At 52.6% G+C, this 18,792-nt stretch overlaps 1 protein-coding gene across 3 annotated transcripts; it reads right to left on the minus strand.

The window, feature by feature from the left end:
• Positions 1–1,275: 1,275 nt before the first annotated feature.
• TPX2 (TPX2 microtubule nucleation factor) lies at positions 1,276–16,963 on the minus strand. 3 transcript variants are annotated; one of them, XM_082773227.1, is made up of 17 exons: positions 16,081–16,963; positions 11,720–11,870; positions 11,382–11,507; positions 11,079–11,199; positions 10,403–10,534; positions 9,596–9,718; positions 9,041–9,174; positions 8,691–8,848; positions 8,086–8,257; positions 7,802–7,940; positions 7,373–7,589; positions 7,067–7,165; positions 6,187–6,363; positions 5,897–6,043; positions 5,506–5,617; positions 4,680–4,846; positions 1,276–4,286 (listed from the first exon to the last, which is right to left on the minus strand). In XM_082773227.1, exons 2-17 carry the CDS (start codon positions 11,820–11,822, stop codon positions 4,176–4,178), a joined length of 2,238 nt encoding a protein of 745 aa, XP_082629353.1. In that variant the 5' UTR covers positions 11,823–11,870; positions 16,081–16,963; the 3' UTR covers positions 1,276–4,175. The 3 variants fall into 3 exon arrangements, with proteins under 3 accessions (XP_082629353.1, XP_082629351.1, XP_082629352.1); XM_082773225.1 differs by having other exon boundaries at positions 4,680–4,867; XM_082773226.1 differs by lacking the exon at positions 16,081–16,963 and having other exon boundaries at positions 4,680–4,867; positions 11,720–15,498.
• Positions 16,964–18,792: the final 1,829 nt, after the last annotated feature.

Raw genomic sequence — 18,792 nt, forward strand, 5'->3', positions numbered from 1 at the left:
GGGCACCCCGCACAGCTCGGATCCGTGCCACCCAGGGCTCTCAGGGAAGGAAGGGCTCCTTCACACCAGGCACCTGGGGGCCACCTCTCCATCATTTCACCACCTCTTTGCCAGCCTTCTCCTCCCTGCCCTCGTGGTAAGAAAGAGCATCCAGTCCTCGGTGAGGGAGCAGCGGGTGCTGTGAGCCCTGGGAGTGCCAAAAGCCACCGAGAGCACCCCCTGGAGACCAGCAGGCTTTCCTCTGCTGCTTTTGGTCTTAAACTCTTGTTAAGAAGCTGCCTGAGGACCAGGTGAGGAAGCAGAGCTCCAAGAGCAGGCACGGCAGAGCTGGGAAGCCAAAAAGGGCTCTTCTAAACCCTAAAAGCGTTCTTTTAAAGGAGGGTGAAGGAAGAGGTGGTTTGGTGCTCTTAAGGGAAAAACATTTGCAGGCAAAGGGAAAGGAGCTGGACAAAGATAATCCTTTCACAAGAAAGAGCCTGCACACCGGGATTTTGCACGCCAGGATTTGGGACACGTTGCCTCAAAAAGCCCCCGGATGACCAGCCCAGAGCTCCAGGGCCCCGCGGAGCACGGAAGCAAACCAGGCACCACGCAGGTTTCCCCGGCTGGGGGGTGTTTTCCCTCCCCATTCAGCAGCTCGAGCCAGAGCCTGCGTTGCCTGCAGCTGGAAAACAGGCTGTCCTGGGGCGAGCTGGCTCGGCATCAAGCACGCCCGTTCCCTAGCTACGTGGTTGTCACAACTGCAGCAGCACACTTTAACCTTTACGCTTTTTCATGGGTAAGGAAGGCTCCGCGCCGGGCCAAGGCCCATGCATGCTCCAGGAAACTCAACACCTCGGCTAAATCGAGAGGCGACGGCCCCACCTGAGCCCCGGCCACACGCTGTAACACAATCCGGGTGCCCCGGCCCCGCGGGGCCAACCCAGACACACGGTCGAGGGCTTAACTGCTTCCATCAGCACTCCGGACTTCCCTGGGCGAGCGGTGATCCTGGGTGCCAGGCACAAGCAAGGTGATGGGGAAAGTCCCGGCAGGCAAAAGAAAACCTTCCCGGAGCAACGCAGCAGCCCCAGGATGTACCAAGCACAGACCCATGGGGATGGAAAGAGCAGGAGTGAGTCCTGCAACCACTCCGCAGAGGGTCAGGGCACCTCTGGTGCCAGGCACGGCTTGTTTGCACCCAGCAGCCCAGTGCCAACAGTCCCCAAGGTACCCCCGTGGAGAAGTGAATGAGAACCGAGGCTCTGAGAGTGTAATCAAGGCTTTTAATAACAATCTCCTTCACCAGCTAACAGCTTCCAGTTCACAGCCACTCTTCAAGATGAAGTCCAGGAAATATCGCGGCTTAACTCCTGTTCTGGTCCGAGTTCAGCAAATTACTTCACAGAAACAGAACTTAGAAGAGCAGAGTTTATAGTAGAAGTGAAGCTGGGTGAAGTTCTACTTGATTATACCTGGTCCCGCTCATCAGCTTTATGAGCAGGCCTTGGTGGCGAGTTTTGAATACATTTAAAAAAAACAAACAAATATTTAAAAAACAAAAGTTACAAAATCCGAAGTTACAAAACACACACGGAAAGAACACAGATTTTACACCACTTTGTCATCCTACCCCAACGCTAAAGGCACGTGCTAGAGCTTGGTTAAATCCTGATCTACTGCTCCGTTGCTGTAACTCGATTCCCCCACTTCCACTCTCGTGGGACAAGCTGTCATCTGCCCATTTCTTTCTTGAAGCCTTAACCAAACCCCTTTGTGACTGACATTCAGCTCCAAGACACCCTTTATTTACACGTTTCCTACATTAAAGCAGTTTTAAGAAGCAAGACAATGCTTCCCCCCAAGCCCAGAGGGCAGCTTACACTAAGCACACACCACCCAGCTTGCGAGAAGCTGCGGGGTGACTGCCACCAGCCCTGCCAGAAGCCCCACACCACACGGGATGGCCCCTTGAGGCCCTCTATCACCAAGTTTGCAGTGTATGGGGAATATAAGAGGCCGTGGCTGCAGGAAGAGGTAATATCTTTTATTAGACCCAATGCTATAGCTGGAAAAAAAAAAAACTGACAAGCTATCAGGCATATGAACCCTTCCTCAAGGCTGAGGCAGGAGCCATGTAAGGCCACCACAGAAATCCAGTTGCTCCATCATTCACAGGTCGATATCTGCTCCAGCTCAGCAGCCTCGTTATCTTGCTTGCCTGTACATTCTTCCACAGCTCAGCAGCATTCAGGCTTTCCTCTGCCTTGCCATGAATATTTACAGCTCCTGCTGCCCACACACGGCCTGCTTCGCGGGAACTGGCATTTAAGGCTGCAGAAGTTTCCTTGACTGCACATTCAAGGTCCCAATTTCTCTGTCTAGCAGATCAGATGGAATAGCTCCACTGAGACAGCAACAAGTTTAAGGCAGACTGAGAAAAAAAATCCACACACCTTTGGTCAGATCCACACAAATCTGAGCAGTTTCCATCAGGAGGAGGATACTTACAAGTTCTTGCTCCTGTCATTCTGGTAAGCTGTATGCCAGCAGGGCTGTCAGTAGCTACTTGTGACAGCCTCTTTGGCCAGGCTGTTGACAGCACCACTCTGACAAAGCTACCCTCAGTTCAGCAACATGGGGCTATTGGCAAAGTCAGTAAAAAAAATAAAATAAATGACTTAAGCCATTCTGTACAACTAAGTCAATCTTTCAGGCTCAATTCTGTCACATACATAAGAAGAGGTCCTCAGGAGAGAAGGAAAAGCTAAAGCTTAGGCTAGAAGGAGCCTTGCCTTTTAGCTCACCGCTTTGAAGCAGCTCTGCTGCTCCACCATCACTCACTTTTTAGTACTGACATGCTCATACAAAATCCCTTGGTCTTGAGTTCCTTAGTCACTCGCTCCCTACCTGCACAGCACTTAAAACTACACAACCAAGCAAGAATCCTCACATCCTTAAGCTTTAAATTTTCTTTTCCTCCTTTTTGAGGCTGGTGTTCTTTCATAGAATATCATAGAACGTTTTGAGTTGGAAGGGACCTTATAGATCACCTAGTTCCAATCCCCCTGCCACGGGCAGGGAAACCTTCCATTAGAAGAGCTGGAGTTTAATATGCTCCTACGAAACACTTTCTCACTGCTGGCAGTAGATTGCAGCTGCTGTAGCCCCCCAGCATTTCACTTTTCAGGGGAATTCCTGCCAAAAAGAAGTCCTCAGGTACAGTAAATGTTCATCTTTCAATTTAGCTCGCAAAGGGCTTTCTGCCTTTTGCATCTCTGAAGATGAGGGAAAAGCCTGCACAGTCTTACAAGTCTCAAAAGCCTATTACAATGCTAAGGGAAGAAATCATTCTTAGTGAAGTTTAATCTAGATTTGATCACCTCTTTAACAATACTGGAAGTTTTGCCCTCTGGCACATTAGAGCATTTGACCTATATTTAGCTCTGCTAGCCACACCAGACTGGCTGGGAGACAATGCGTCTTTAGCCAGGGTAATTGTGCTAGCATGAGCCAGGGAGGCAGCAAACAGTCATTTGCCAGTTAACTGATTCCCCAAATAGAATGACTTCAGCTGTAAAACAGCTGAAGGTTTAATGCTCTAATATACACAGGGAACTACTTTAAAGTGTGGGCAAGATTAATCTTAGCATTCATCTGAACACCAACAAGACAGACCTGCAACATGCTGGCTTGGGGAAGCCTCAAGGTACTCAACACAACTCAAACTTGAGATATACACTAAATGCCTAAGAGACAAATGTGAAATCAAAGCTTCAATGTACAGAGAAGGCAGCTCTTCCAGATGTGCACATCCCTATAGCTTCAGAGTGCCCTTTACAAAAGCCTCTTTTGCAGTAAAGGGATTCAATGTGCTATCAATAGACAGCAATCAGATTATGAATTTTTATTTAGTTCAAGTACACTATGTTTGTACACAATATCAAAAACCTAGTTTAGTCTTTAGAGACCAAGGTGTCTAGATGTGAAAAGAGGCCTTGGAGACTGTATGGCACTCCCTGGATGCTGTGCCTCAGCCACCTGTCTCAGCTGGAGTCAAACCACCCAATATAACAATAACGGAGCCAAGCGTAAGAGTTGAGACTGAGAAGTCACTAAAAACAACTGTTCCCTCTCTGCCTGTCAAGAGCGTGGAGCAGGATGTGCTCTCCCTCCTGCTATCACAGGGATGCACATCAGCAGCGGAACCTATCTGAAAAGTTTGGAGACTTCGGCATCGTTAGCGGCTGGTCGCTGGCCTTCACTTCTACGTTGCGGTATCTGCGTATGGGGTTTGCCTTGTGGACCTGGGAAAACCAAGGACAAAATGAAACAAACGGCTGCAGTTGAGACAAAGCTGAAACATGCAGGTAGGATGCAGGCAGACATCCATCTGCAAGACCACCGCTCTGCCCCAGGCACTGGAGGGAGCCACAAGGAGCTCACAGGACACTTTGTGGGTTTTACGAGGATTATTCTGCTCCAACAGCTAGGTGTTTACAGCTGAGGCAGCTGATGATTTCCAGAGCTTTTTTTTTTTTTTTTAAAAAAAAAAAAAAACTGCTATGACATTAGCAAGGAGTCAGCTTGTGACAGGGAAACTTGAGAATACCGTCTTAAAAGCAGCTCAACATTGACATTAGCTCACTTAGTACATTCACACATCCCTTTGGGTCCCTGTTTAGAAATAGCTCACTTACCAGCTCTTGTCTTAGCTTAGCAACTTCTTCCTTTTCACGCTCTTCTTCTCGCTGTCTGGCCTCTTCTTGAAGTCTCTCCCTTCTGGCTTCTATGTTTGCCAATCGTTTTTCAAATTCCTGTCGCTCCTTAGCTCTTTTTTCTGTTGCCAGCTCAAAACTTTCAGGAACTACAGAACCAGAAAGGCTCTCTAAGGTTAGAAATAGAGGGGATAACATTGGTGCAAAGGCGGTCAGGTAAAGCAGAGCACTACTAGTGTCAAATGGAAGCCTCACTCTGGAGCGCTTCACCTCGTAAGAGTGGTTAGTAGACACAGTTGGGGTTCTGGGGGAAAAGAAAAGCTTACGGCCAAATGCGAGCAGTGTTAATGCAGATGTTACCCTTGCCACAGGTGTCCTCATAGGAGGGAGTAAGCACACAATTGTTAGTACAAACAAGTTTTTAGCTAGCTCCACACAAACTAAGCTGGAGATGCCTTCATCTTATTACAAATGGGAGAAAAAGACTGACAGCTGCTGCAGAAATACCATCTGTCTCTACAGGGAGCTCCTTGCATATTATATACCCTTATCCCAAGCTAGCGCACATCAATCATCTGCCAATTGTAGCATAGCTGTTAAATACAGCTGCTGTGGTAGTGCAGGACAGGGGGGCAGTGGAGAGGAAACCCTTCCACTCCCTGGGGATACAAGCTGGTAGGGAATTAGTTGATTAAGTGCACAGCAATACTGGCTGTGCTGGTAAAGGTGTCAGCAACTCTAAGCATCATTTCGTGACATCAGTTCCGAGTTATCAACCAAGCCCGTGTAGCAAGTACTGTAACTCTACCTGATACTGGCTTATTTTCCTTTTTAGGCACAAAAGGCTCCTGGTGCACCACCACGTTGGGGCGAGCTTTAAAACATGCTGCCTCCTTCTGCCTTTTCAAGTCTTCTTTAAGCTGCACGAGAAGGAAAGCCATCAAGTGCCAGGCATAACAGAAAAAAAAAACATCTTCCCCCACCCAGAATTCAGCTCTCCTGACACTGGAAAAGCCAGTTTGATTTCTGACCAAGTCAGTCACATAGAAAATATTAGCATAGTAAATACTAAAGACAAAACAATGCATTAATTCTTGCCTGCCAGATCCTAATTAAACTTGAGCAGGACTCTTGCTGCAGTTGAGCTCAACTAGCTACATTAAGTCTGTTCATACCTGTTGTTATCTTTGTTGCCCTACCTGCTGTTTCCAGCTCTGTAGCTTAGCAGCTCCCCTTTCATCAATCTGTAGATGGAATGGCTCAGGCTGAGTTGGGGTTTTGACCTTCTTTTCTGGCAGCTTAACACGGTCAAAGTAAGGCAGAGGCAGCGCCTTGAACTTTGGCACCTGAAAGAAAGAGCTTGAAGAGTTCCTTGCCATTTCCTCAAAGGCACGAAGCTTTGGGTGCTTAACAGCCAACAGCAGAAGGCAAGTCCTGCAACACCCTTTCCACTTAAGGAGTGGAATACAAGGTAATTTTTAGCTCTTACCTCTTCCTTCTGCAATTCTTCTATTTTTTTCTCTTTTTGTATTAGCCTCTCTCTGTCACGGGAATCAAAAGAGAAAGGGCAAACTTCCACGTGCCTCTGTTCTGGCATTTTAGGTTTGAAGGGCACTCCGTAATGTGGCATAGGGTTAGCTTTGATCACAGGCATTGCTTCCTTTTCCTAAGGAGATATTGGTGTTAGGATCTGGCACACAGCACTACACTTCAGATTTTTGCAGAAAAAGACTACAATTCCTACCACAAAGACTAGAATTCCTGTAAAATAGTCATAACAGCATCAGTAAAACACCATCTTCTTGCAGTATCCTACCAAGTACCAATAAATTACAGGCAACCCGAACCAGAGACAAGATGTTTCTCTTTCTAAAGAGCTACTACTTCTAGTACTCAACCAAAATTAGACTAATTCTTTAGCCTCCTCTTCACAAGAGGGAAGGGAAGAAAAGCATGAAGTGTTCTGAATCCTGCACCCTACCTTTAGGGTGCTAGAGGTAAGGAAGGTCATGTGCAACATCTGCCCTTCTCAGCAACAAGCAGAGAAGGCCAGTGTCCTTTTTATCATCTAGAGGCCTAAGCAGGGTTTACTTCCCTCATTTGTAGCAGCAACACCTCAGCCTGGTCAGCGGCCTCATGTTTTAAAGAGTTATTTTATTAGAGGATTCATTTTTGCAAAGCAAGAAGCAGCAGCTAAGTCTTTTGCAGGGAATGGCACAGAGAAAGGTGACCAGTGGGGAAATACCCAACAGGAGGACAGGGGTTAGCCAAGGCAGAGCACCAAACCCAGCTGGCCAATACAGGACTGGCTGAGGCAGTCACCGTGGTGGGAGAGGAAGGCTTGACTACAGCATGCTCACAACAATTACCTTCTCTTCATCTCTGTTAGACACTCGGGTTCTGCTTTTCGAGGCAAAGACGGGAGACTTGGGGACTGTAACTGGAAGCACCTTCTTCTCCGGAACACCCTGTTCAGAAAAGTCAGTAAGTGGTTGCCCAAGTCAACAAGAAATGCAGAGAAACCATCTGATATAGCAGTAGGTACAAACTGCAGTTCTTATCTGATGACAGACAACATTTACTGGAAGTTAAATACATAATACAACATAGCTAAGGACATTTTGAAGCTAATTGCCACCTTAGTCTGAATTCCTGGGCATTACTAAACTTCTTACCACAACATCCTCCAGGATTTTAGTTGGACACGGCCTGGAATGGAATTCGAAGTGCTCTTCTTCCTGCTGCTTCTTACTCTCACGCTCCTGAATCCTTTTCTCTATTTCCAAATCAAAGCCAACAGGCTGCGTGAGCTCCTTCACAGGGGGTTTCTTGGGCAGGACTGGTCCACTCTCTAAGATTTTGTGATCAAGCTCTCGTGCTTTGAATTTGTACCTACGCAGAAATAAGAGAGAGTCACCTAAGCATTTTATGTGGCAAGGTACAGCTTCTAGCTACTGGCTTCTCACAATATAGGACAGCAAGAGTCAGGTACAGAAGCAGTTGTGTTGCATTGCGTGCAGCTCTTGTTAGTGTTCCTGAGAAGCGGCATTTCAGATGTTATTTGCAGTGCAATTCTTAGGAGACTAGAGTCAACCTTTACTTACTGTTGAATTTTCTCTATTTCCTCTGCTTCCAGCTCCGCTGCACTCTTGCAGGTGACAGGTCTGAAGCGATGCTTTGTTTGAAGCAATGGCGTTTTAGGGTTTGTAAGCCGAGCCTTCACTGGCTTTCTTGAGACCGGGCCTAGAAATTCAAGGTACAAAGACGAGCAGTTAATGGCAAGGTCTGCAACAGACAGATTATTTGCTCAGCACAGCAACCAAAGCATCTTTTTCTACTACCACCTCTGTAGATAGCTTGCTGGCTGGACATAGCTGAGACTGCTCACCTTCCTCAGATTTCCTGCTCCTCAAATGGTAACGAGAGGGTGTGCGTCTCTGGAATGCTTCGACCTGCTCAGCAAGCGACACATATTCTGACGTGGTTTCTTCAAGTTTTCTTTTGTTTCCTTGGGACAGATTGAAGGGTTTGGGGACAGTGGGTCCCTTTGGCAGTCGCGCCTGAAAACAAAAAAAGTCATTATGGCCATTTAACAGAAGGATGCTTCGATAACACTTCCTTTCCTCACTAATACACATTATCTGTCCCTTCACCATAAAAAGAAGGCAATGCTTCGCATTAGATAGATGTGACTCAACTGTCTGAACTTGCACGTGACTAGTCCTATCAAGAAACTGTATGAGGTAGGAGACTGAATGAAGCGTGTGTGATGACCAGTAGATCTGACATTAAAGAGACTGTTTTTTTCCCCCCAGAAGTGTCCTTTAGTATCTTATGGCAGAGCAGACACGCAGTAATCTAAGTTACATATGCACAACACTCGCCTCTCCTATGTACCTACCAGCTAAGAGGGCTGCCAGCAGCACGTGCTAAAGGAGAAAGGTGGTGGTGTGAAGAATCAGTCAGCTGACTGCTGGCAATACTGGTTCTTACCGGAGAAGGAGGGTGCTTCCTCAGCACTGCTGCAAAATCCACTTCCTTGTACTCGTTCTCAGGCTGGCTTTCCCCATGTTGTTTAATTCTATTATCCGTGCAGAAGTGAAAGTCAATTGGCTTTGTTACTTGACCAACAGTTCTCTTCACAGGTTGTCCTAGGGAAGAACGAGCATGTAAGTTCTGGAAGTGTTTTAGAGTAGGATCAGGGGAGGACTTTGGGGAAAAGAGGCATTTATTTCTAATAACTCCAGCAGTTTCTGGAGAACTCATCTATAATATTTTAAGACATGACAAAATAAAACTACTTCCAGGCAGTTTATTGGCAGGTCTACGTTAGAAGAGCTCACCTGCTCCAGCAATAGCTGCTTTCAGGGACTCCTCGTTCTTCTTCCGCAGCTCCATAACCTCCCGCTGCAACTGCTGCATCTTTTCCAACTCCTGCTCTTCTGTACTCTTCAGCTTGCCAGCAAGATTGGTCCTCCTGCAGAAGCACATTAAGGACTGAGATGTGCCTTCCTGCTTCACTGCTTATTGGCGTATAAGAACATACTTGTTTCTGACTTCACTGCAGAAGCATCACTTTATAAAAATATATTCCTCAGAACAGATCTGTTGGGATTTTGTTTCCTCAGGGAAGCTGGCAGTAACGGCCGTCCTACATATCCAGTTGTTGTATGCATGCTTAGTCAGAGAGGAGAACTTTTTCCTCAAATCAAGAGGAAAAGTTCTTCTTTGCACAAGTTGAAGTGCATTTCATCCTAATATTGTTGCCTTGATTTAGTGTTTACTAAACGCAACACCATCACATGCTAAATTGACATGGAAAACATTCTAGCCAGGGCTGTCAGCTAAAGCACCCACCACCAGCAAAGACAAGCTTCAGTCACCAAAAAGGTACTTACTTTAACATCGTTGGTGTGGAGGGCATGGTCAGTTTGCTTTTCCCTCTTCCTGGGGAACGGTCAGGAGGATGCAATGGCTCTTTCTTTGGGGATGCTTCTGTCAGCTTCTCTTTGCTGCCAGAGCTAGGGTATGAAATTACAAAAAAATCACTCAACTGCTGTGCTCTAAGTGAAAGCTCACCTGCAGCTCTCACCACCGTGCATAACATCCCAACACCTGGTGAATTCTAAGGTATGCCAGACTGGCCTTACCTCGCCCCGGGCCCAGGTAAGGATCGTCTAGCTTTCCCTGGTACACTAAGGCTGTAGAAGGGAAGATTAATTGCTGAGTTTGGGAACTTCAGCTTTTTCCTCAGAGGGTAGGAATACTATAGTTCATCCATGTACAACAGTATTTGAAAGATTGCCTTTTTTAATAAAATTCCTGACCTTAAGCTTATCACTGTACAACATCTTAGTGGTCAAGCTAGTTTGAGAAATGTTTTAGCTGCAACTCCTCCTGATCCTGATGACCTCCTGATGGACAAGTTAAGCCTGATTTAAGCTAGCTGACAGACACTGAGTATGTAATAAGAAGCTTCAGAAACCCAAGCCTGTTCCATTCACACCTCCACACAGAGCACTGCCTTCATCTCTTACAGCCACTTTCTCTCGTTTATGAAACCAGTATCTGGAATCAGGATGAGGTCAGCTGCCTCTAAACCTTCTGCACTGTTCTCTGTGAGAACCCTTCAGCAAAATGGAAAGCCTTTCAAAAAAAGGGTGGTATCCCCCTCCTCAGCCCCCAACAGAAGGGCTCTGACATACATTCTCATTTTTTTCAGGGGTGGAACCTCTTCCTTGTTAGCCAATGCAGTAGCATTTTTGTCCGCTTTGACCCGTGCTGGCTGTTTGCGCTGCTGTGTTCTTCTCTGCTTCGTAACTGGTCTCCTGCCCGCTCTGGAGTGGAACAGAAAATGGAGTTTAGCCTTCCCACGGGGTCTGAGAGGGCACAATCAGTGCAACACTGCCACAGCATTATCCAGCCCCAATGTGCTCTATGCGAGCTGCGTGCTTAACCTAAAAATCCAAATGCAGCACGAATTCCTTCAGCTTTACAATCCAGAAGCTTAATGTTCTTTGGTGTGTGAGTGTAGAGAGCCCCTTGCATTCATATCAAGAATGAGTTCTGCCCTACTCAGATATAAACAAGGAAACTTTATAAGCCGCTTCAGCTCCAGTTTCAGATATCCTCACATTCCAGAAGCTCCCAGTGCTACCAAGTCTCATTTGAGAAGTATGTGAGACGCTGCATTACATTTCCACCCCTCGAGATTGCCCCTCCTGATTAGCAAGCAGCTCAGCTGTACCAATACATGACCGGTGCTGGGGAGCTCCAGCCCTTTAGGATGACCCCAAAACAGCTGGAACTGCACACATTGAGAGTGAGGACCTGCTTAGGTACACCACCAACCCGCAGACAAAGCGAACACCAGTATTTCACCTTTGAGATGCCTTTGCAGGAGCAGCAGCTCTCCAGCTTGTCAGGGACCCAGCAATATTCTGAGGAACCACACTGGACTGCACGTTTTCTGCCTTATCATCCTCTTCACCGCAGTTTTCAGCTGAAAAGTGACAGAGGTCAGCTCAGATATATGCAAAGACACGTGCTAACATGAAGCTGCAAGGGACCTTTGCTGGACAACAGGATAAGATGGTCCCAAAAGAGCCAGACTGAGGCCTTTTCACTACCCTAGTGAAAACCAAGTCAAGTTTACCCCCTCCTACCCATCCCCTGCCAGCTTACCCATTGTTATTTCTTGTGATGTGGCAGAAGAACAAACAGTATCAGGCTTCGACAAAGTAGGGCTGCTCTGCAAGATCTTGGCCTGATTTTCTGCAGGAGGGATATTCTCCAGGTTTGCTTGTTGGTCTGCAAGGAAAGAGTTTATAACATCGTAACGGCATCCAGAGGTATTGTTAACGAAGTCATCCATCAAATTACAGATCACAATCAAAGTTTAAATACAGAACCAGAACCCAAGCACGATGAATGATGCAGTCAACAATTTGACTAACCCACTGGCACAGAAGCCAAGCTCTCGACCAAAGAGAAGTCAAATCGAGGAGCTGCAGACAACTTACCAAACCAGGAGTCTGCATTGTAGCCGTCATCCTCGCTCAACGTCGCAAAGTTGATGCAAGGGTTTGGGACGTCGAAGGAATAGCGAGACTCTGGGTGAGACATCTTCGCCTCCACGCTGTCCCTGGGAGTCCTCCGCTCGCACCGTTAGTCCTTCAGAGAACGAGCACTGGTGAGCTGCTGCACCAAACCCCAGCAGAGGTGTCAGCCACCCACCCCGTTCTCCACCTCTTTCCCTCTCCGTTGTTTCTAGAGACAGACACCGAGACAGCCTTTGGCACGTTCTCCTGTACCACAGGAGGATTCACAGCCTTTGGAAGGGCTCACAAGCAATGCAGGTTCAAAACCCTCAAAAGGCCACATCTCAAAGGCTTCCTTTGTGCCTGTAGGTGCTAGAAGTGCATTTTCAGAAGGAAGCAAACCACAAAACCTTTCCAAGTGACTGATTTGCCCTTCCCTCCCCGAGGGCACGCAGCAAAGAGGAGTTCTTACTGTTACAGCCCAGATTTATAGAGCAAGCGCCCGACAATTCCAGAGCACTGCGATGCTCGTTCTCCCTCAGAGGGCTACAGACAAGAACTAATAACACCAGCACGCTCCTCTGAGGAGAATATCCCTTTCCAAAACAGAAGAGTTCTGCGTAGCATTGTTACCAGCAGCAGGAAGGCAGCAGCACGGGGTGCTTGGCGAGTCCCCGGGCACTGCCCCGAGAGGGCGGCCAGGCTATAAACAAACCGCGTGCTGCGGGAGTGTCAAGAACAGTCCCTGCAGTTAATTAGTGGAGCACTGACAGCAGAAGGAATCCCTGTGTCAACAGGTGCTATTAAACACGAGGGAACAGGAACAAAGCCAGCAGCTCCGTTATAAATCTGCAAACTGCAACAAAACCTTCCTGCAAAGGTGTTTTCGGGATGCCTCACGCAGCCGCAAGGCAGAGCCCAGGAGGACATTATACAACTCTCCCATGGGAGATCACCTGGACGCTGCTTTTTTGAGTTTAAACAACTCTAAAGCAGCACATTTGTGATCCACCAAGTCTGAGATCTCTGCCATGGATCCAGGCAGAGCATGGGTCAACTTGGACGGTGTGCTCCGTAAATAAAAACACGTTTAGGAGTAAATCCAAGCAGCGTTTGGGAGGCACTGCTGCTGGTTCCAGCCATCAGCCCTACCTCCTCCTGAAGGGCCCTGCAGAGAAGCCCCCGGAGCCCCAGCCCAGCAGTGCTGCTGGTGGGGGCAGAAGGCCACCACGCCAGCATCATCCACACGGCTGAAGATGGCAGAGCAAGACCCAGAGAAGGCAAACAGAAGAATCGGAGCCAAAACCAACTGCAAGCGAGCTCAAGACACGGCTGGAATCGGATGCTTTCCTAGCACCCTCAATCAAGATAAGGTTTCTGTCAACACCATCCACTTTTTTTAAAATCAAATGCGTCATCTGCATTCTGCCCTCGCCCTGCCCAGCCAGCCCGCCAAGCCGAGCTCCGGGCATCGTGTTTCACAGCGCCTCGTATCACTGCTGCAGAGCTGAAACCGCTTCACGTCACCCAAAGCACTCCAAGTTCTCAGCGTGTAAAGCCCCCGTCCTGCCCTGGGCAGCCCGAGAGGGATGTCTGCTGCTGAGCCCCTCGGACTGGGCTGAGGAGGCGGCCACGAAATCAGCAGGAGCGCAGCAGGAGCACGCTTCCACACAGCACGTTGCTTGTGGGGTGGTGGGAGTTATCCCGAATGAACCCCACAGCCTGCTTCAGCCAGAGGAACTCACAGCATCCCCTCTGCACCTCCCTACCTGTCCCCCAGCTCCTGCGGGGAAGGAGAATCGCTGGGAAGCAGCAGGGGGCTGGGAGGCAGCTCAGTGCTCAGCCGGTGATTTATTGCTGACGCACTCACTGCTACGGAGCCTGACATAAAAAAAAGACTTGGCCAAGTTCAGCTCATGGTCTGCTGCCTTAACGCATTCAAAACCACCTGATTGTAATTCGATTGCAGGATCACCAACATCTCAGTCTTTGCTTTGAAGGCAGGAGGCAGAACTCTGCCCTCCGCTGCAGGGCTCTTCCATGGGAAGCCAGGTGCAAACATTTCTCCTCATTAATAGGAAATTATTAGGAAATTAATAGGAAATCCTGCATTAAACCATGCCACAAGGAAGGGAACCCTGCTCCCCACATCCCTCACCTTTCGTGTTGACACCAGCACTCACAGAGCAGGGAGCCCACGGCCCCCTCCTGCAGCTGGACCAAGAGGAGCTCGGAGGAGGCAGCACCAGGTCCCCTGGCTTTAAGAAAAGCCCAAATTAACGTGAAGAAAGCGGCCACAGACACAGCCCCTTGGGCAGTGCCCAGCCCCGGGCTCCCCACACAGAGAGTTTCCTTTGAGTAACTCCCCGGCACGTTCCAGAGGAGTGCCTTGGCCTGGTTTAAGTCAGTTGGCTTTGAGCAAGGATTGAGCTGAACTGGGACGAGCATTCCTAGCCCAGAATAAGCCTGATCCAACAGCAGGCACAGGAGGAATTTTGGAATAACTTCACACCTCGCTCCAATCCAAATGAGCTTGAAAACACTGACGTGATTCCACCCAGGTCTGCTCGGCCTCTTTGTTTCAGTGCAGTAGCCAAATTCCTGCCAAAAACATCTCAGCTGGACAAGGCCTGAGAGGAACAACTCCAACAAGACCCAGCACAGTCCTGGCCTAGCTGCAACACGAGGAACTCGGCACCAAGCACATGGTGAGGGAATGCTTCAGCACAGTTATCATCTAACCAAAAGAGCCTCTTACTTTAGAGCAGCAGCCCAGTGGTCATCGAGAAACTGTGACAGCACTGCTGGGGACAAAGGAGCCTCCCAGCCCTCGTGTCAGAGAGGAAGCAGAGCTGCAGGGGAAAAAAATGGATGTCTGGAGGAGAGTACAAAGAAGATCAGTGTTGGGGGAACAGCAAGGGACTGAGGGAAGAAGGGAAGAGCTGTTCTTGCAGTGTAATTGGATGTGCCCCTGGTCAACCACCGCACCACCACGTTCTGCAGGAGCTTCACGAGCTACAGATGTTATTTATAAAGCCTACCAGGTTTGGAAAGGGGAAAAAATAGCACAAAAAAAGGACATCCTGAGTTCTGTCAGGAGATGGAGCTGAAGCCAGGGGAACTGCGTGCCTGGAGACCCAAGAGGAACGAGCAAGAGTGACCAAGAGAAGGTCCCTCAGGGCCAAGGGAGCTGCACAACGCCCTGCTGCAGCGATTCCACTGCCTCCTGACACTGCCTGCCGTGTGAGCGAGGGATGCTGCACCAAGGCAGCTCGTTTAGTTCAGCCCAGCAGCTTCTCCGCCCTCCTGCAGCACCAGCCTTTCCTCCCCTCGCACAGAGCGGATGATCCGAAGCTCCCAGGTGCTTTTTGCTGGCTGATACACAAAGAGGCCTGTTATGAAGGGCTGCAGGCTGCCCCTCCGGAGACACGGCCCTGCCAAAGCCTCGTGGAAGCTATCCCACCCCGAAGCTGCCACGTGAGCTTCTCCTGCACGACGCCAGCAGCATCCTCGCTTCTTCCCCAGCGGGGTTAAGCGAGTGCTTGTAACCATTCAGGATCTGCAGCTTTCTCTTTCTTCTCTTTTTCTTCTCTCCCAGCGCTCACTGATGTTTCTGCAGCACAGAACCGATGCTAAATTCATCACCCCAGGTACAAGGCTCCCACCCCACCCTGCAGTGCCCAAACCCAGGCTGTCAGACCAAAAACACCCAGGCAGGAGAGGAGCTCGCAGCGCTCCCCGGACCACCCTGAGCCACCAACTTTTCCTACAACAAAGGAGGAGCGAGGAGAGGAGCCAGGAGCCGGCGCTGCAGCTCCCCACGAGCAGCCTCTACCCCCCCCAGCCCACAACGAACACCCCCGACACCTCCCCGGGCGCACCGAGCTCTAAAGGCGCAGGGCACGGGGCTCTACCGGGCACCGCAGGCTGCTTCCAGCCGGTGCAGCCTCGGCTCGTTATTACCGGCACTGAGGCTCCGCGCTCGCCCGAGGCCTCCGTTCCCGGTCCCGGGGCTCGCCTCGGCCCCACCGGCCCAGCTCAGGGACCCCACGGGGAACCACCGGGGCTCCCGGCCCCGTTCCCCCCTCAGCACCGGGGCGCTCCCAGTCCCGGTCCAGGCGGCGGCAGTGCCGAAATCGAGGCCTGGGGGCCGCGGTACCGAGGCCTGAGCCCGGAACAGGGCCCGGGACCAACGGGGGCAGCGACCGGGGCACCGGGACCGGACCGGGACAGCACCGGGGAGCGGGGGGAGACAACCGGAGGTCAGGGGAGCCCCTTCCCGAGGTTCCCAGAGGTGCCGAAGCCGCCCCGGCCCCGCCGGGCCCCCCCCGGCCGCCACTCACCTCAGCGCCGCGGCCTCCCTGCGCGGCGCCCCCGCCCGCCGCCGTTAACGGATTTCAAACGGGGCTCGGCCATCCGAACCAGCCAATCAGCGCCCGCCGCACGGCCTCGCCGCGCGCCGATTGGGCGATCCGCCGCCAGGCTGCGGGAGGACCCGGATGTGCCGGCCCGCCGCGCGGAGGGTGACGGGAAACGTAGGGCCCAAACCCACAGGGTAGTATGCGGGGAGCCGGAAGCAAACTACAACTCCCATAATGCACAGGGATATGAAGTTTAACCAATCCGGAGGGGGAGTGCTTTGAGTGATGTCCTGAGGCAGCCAATCAGCTGCTGGGGGGCGGGTCTCTCGGCCAGGCGCCTCTCGGGGCCCGCGGCCGCCCTCTGCGGGCTCGGCAGGGCCCGGGGCGCCCGTACCGCGGCACCGAGCGCGGCGGGGCCGGGGCTGTGCCGCGAGAACCTGCCCGGTAGGAGCGGGGGCTGCTCCGTTGTGAGCCCAGCTGTGCCCGTGGAGCCGCCGGGACTCAGCCAGCTCCTTGCCACGCGAGCCGAGGCAGCCGGGCCTCCCGCCCCCGGGGAGGAACCGAGCATGGCCTCCCGCCGCCCGGGGGAGCCCCCTCGGACCCGTGGCTGCGGTGCTACGGAGGCCACGCAGGGCATCGAGGGCCGGCAGAGCCACGCGGCCTCCTCCCGCCGCCTCAGCCCCAGCATCCCTCACCGGGGCAGGGGCTTGGGGCCACCTCGGGCCGCGTCAGGGCCCGAACGGTGCTCGGGGAGCTGCGGGGGGCACGGCAGAGGCGCTGCGGGGCGACCGGGGCCGAGTCCCGGTACAGCGGCACCACCGCCCCGCCGCCAGCAGGGGGCGCTCCAACCCCGCCCTCCCCCGGCTCCTCCGCGCCTGCGCAGTGCCGCGCCCGCCCCGCCCCTCCCTCCCCCTCCCCTCTGGGCGCATGCGCGCTGCTCCACACCGGGCCTCACGGCGCCGCGCGCATGCGCACCGCCCCCGCCCGCCCCCTCCCGCCCCGTCGCACCCCCCCGGCCGCCGGGCGGTGATGAGGAGCGGGGCCGGGCGCTGCTGAGCGGGCCGAGGCCCGGCGGGGGCTCCCGGCGGCTCCCCGGATCGCTCCCGGCCCGGAGCCTGCGGCGGGCGCTGAGGTGAGGGGCGGAGCGGGGCGGGCCGTGAGCGACAAGCGGCTCAGCCAATGGGAGCGGCCGAGCGCGGGGCACGCCCACACGGGGAGATGCTGGCGGCTGATTGGCTGCGGGGAGGGGTGGGGGGGGCGGGACTTTGCGGCCGGCCTCGTGTGGGGGCCCCGTGAGCGCCCCGGGACCGGGGTACGGGGGGGGGGGGGGGGGCACGGAGAGGGCTAATCCTAATCCCAATCTTAATCCTAATCCCAGTCCTAATCCTAATCTCAATCCTAATTCCAATCCCTAATAACTATCCCAATTCCTATTCCTAATTCCAATCCTAATCCCATGCCCAGCCCTAATCCGAGTTCTAATCCCATCCCTAATCCCAATCCTAATCCCAATCCTAATCCTAATCCCATCCCTAATCCCAATCCCAGTCCTAATTCCAATCCCTAATTCCAATCCCAACCCTATTCCTAACTCCCATCCCAATTCCAACCCCAATTCCAATCCCAATCCCATTCCCATCCCTAATCCCCTCCCTAATCCCAATCCCAATCCCCTCCTTGTATTCCCAGGCCCTTGGGGACTCCCCATCGCCCCCCCCAGCCCTCCCCACCCCCTCATCACCAGCCCAGTGCCCACCGGAGCCGTTCCCCGAGTCCAGGCCCAGCCCCGTGCTCACCCCCATCCCTCCGTTCACCCCCCGGTGCCCGGTTTCCATCCTGTCAGCCCCGGATCCCAGCCACCCGGTGACACCCCCGGCCCCACACGCACCGGGCGGTACCGGGCTGAGCCCTGCCCGGCGCTGAGTCACGGCCCCGCGTTGGGCAGGAGGCTCCTGGCTCCTTCCTACCCCCCCCAAACATCTCATTGCAGCCCCGCCACGGGGATCCACCGGGACACCGAGCCCCGGGGAGGCTGACGGGGTTTGGGGGAGCTCGGGGAGGGGGGCACCGGAGAGGGCACGGAGCCTCCTGGCAGCCCCACGTTGCTCTGATCCAAACCCTCTCGAACGCAGCCGGTCCCGACGCCGAGCCGAGCTGAGATTTGCCAGCCCTGAGGTTTTTTTTTGGCTTTCCTCTTTCCTCCCGGGGGTGAGTACGGCAGCACCGCCGCGTCCTGCCCCGGTTTGGGGTCCCTGCGAGGAGGGAGACCCGGGGGGGGGGGGGGGGGGGGGGGAGCTGGGAGAAACCAGTACGGGAGAAATACCTGGAACTGGGGGCACTGGGGGGGGTGTGCAGGGGCACCTGGGGCCTTTGCAGGAGAAGCCCAGCGCTCAGAATTTCCCCTTGGAGACCCCCCCGAGGGTGCAAATAACCCCTCAAAAAAATAAAAAACCTCGCGGTTTCTGGTAGCAGGAAGCATTTAGCAGAGCTCCCTGGGGGGGGGGGGGGGGGGTTCTCTTCCTGCCTTATTCCTAGGGAGGCGTTTTAATGCTGCACTGACAGCCCCACAGCGTGGTCCCCATCTGTGACCCCCCCCAAATCCCTCCTCCCCCCGCACCCACAGCACCCACCCTCCCCGGGAGCCCCCCCCCTCATTCTCACCTGCAGCTTTTTAGGGGACGCTTTGCCCCCCCC

The sequence above is a fragment of the Aythya marila genome, assembly GCF_965140915.1.
Source record: "Aythya marila genome assembly, chromosome: 16".
In the NCBI taxonomy this organism is placed as follows: domain Eukaryota; kingdom Metazoa; phylum Chordata; class Aves; order Anseriformes; family Anatidae; genus Aythya; species Aythya marila.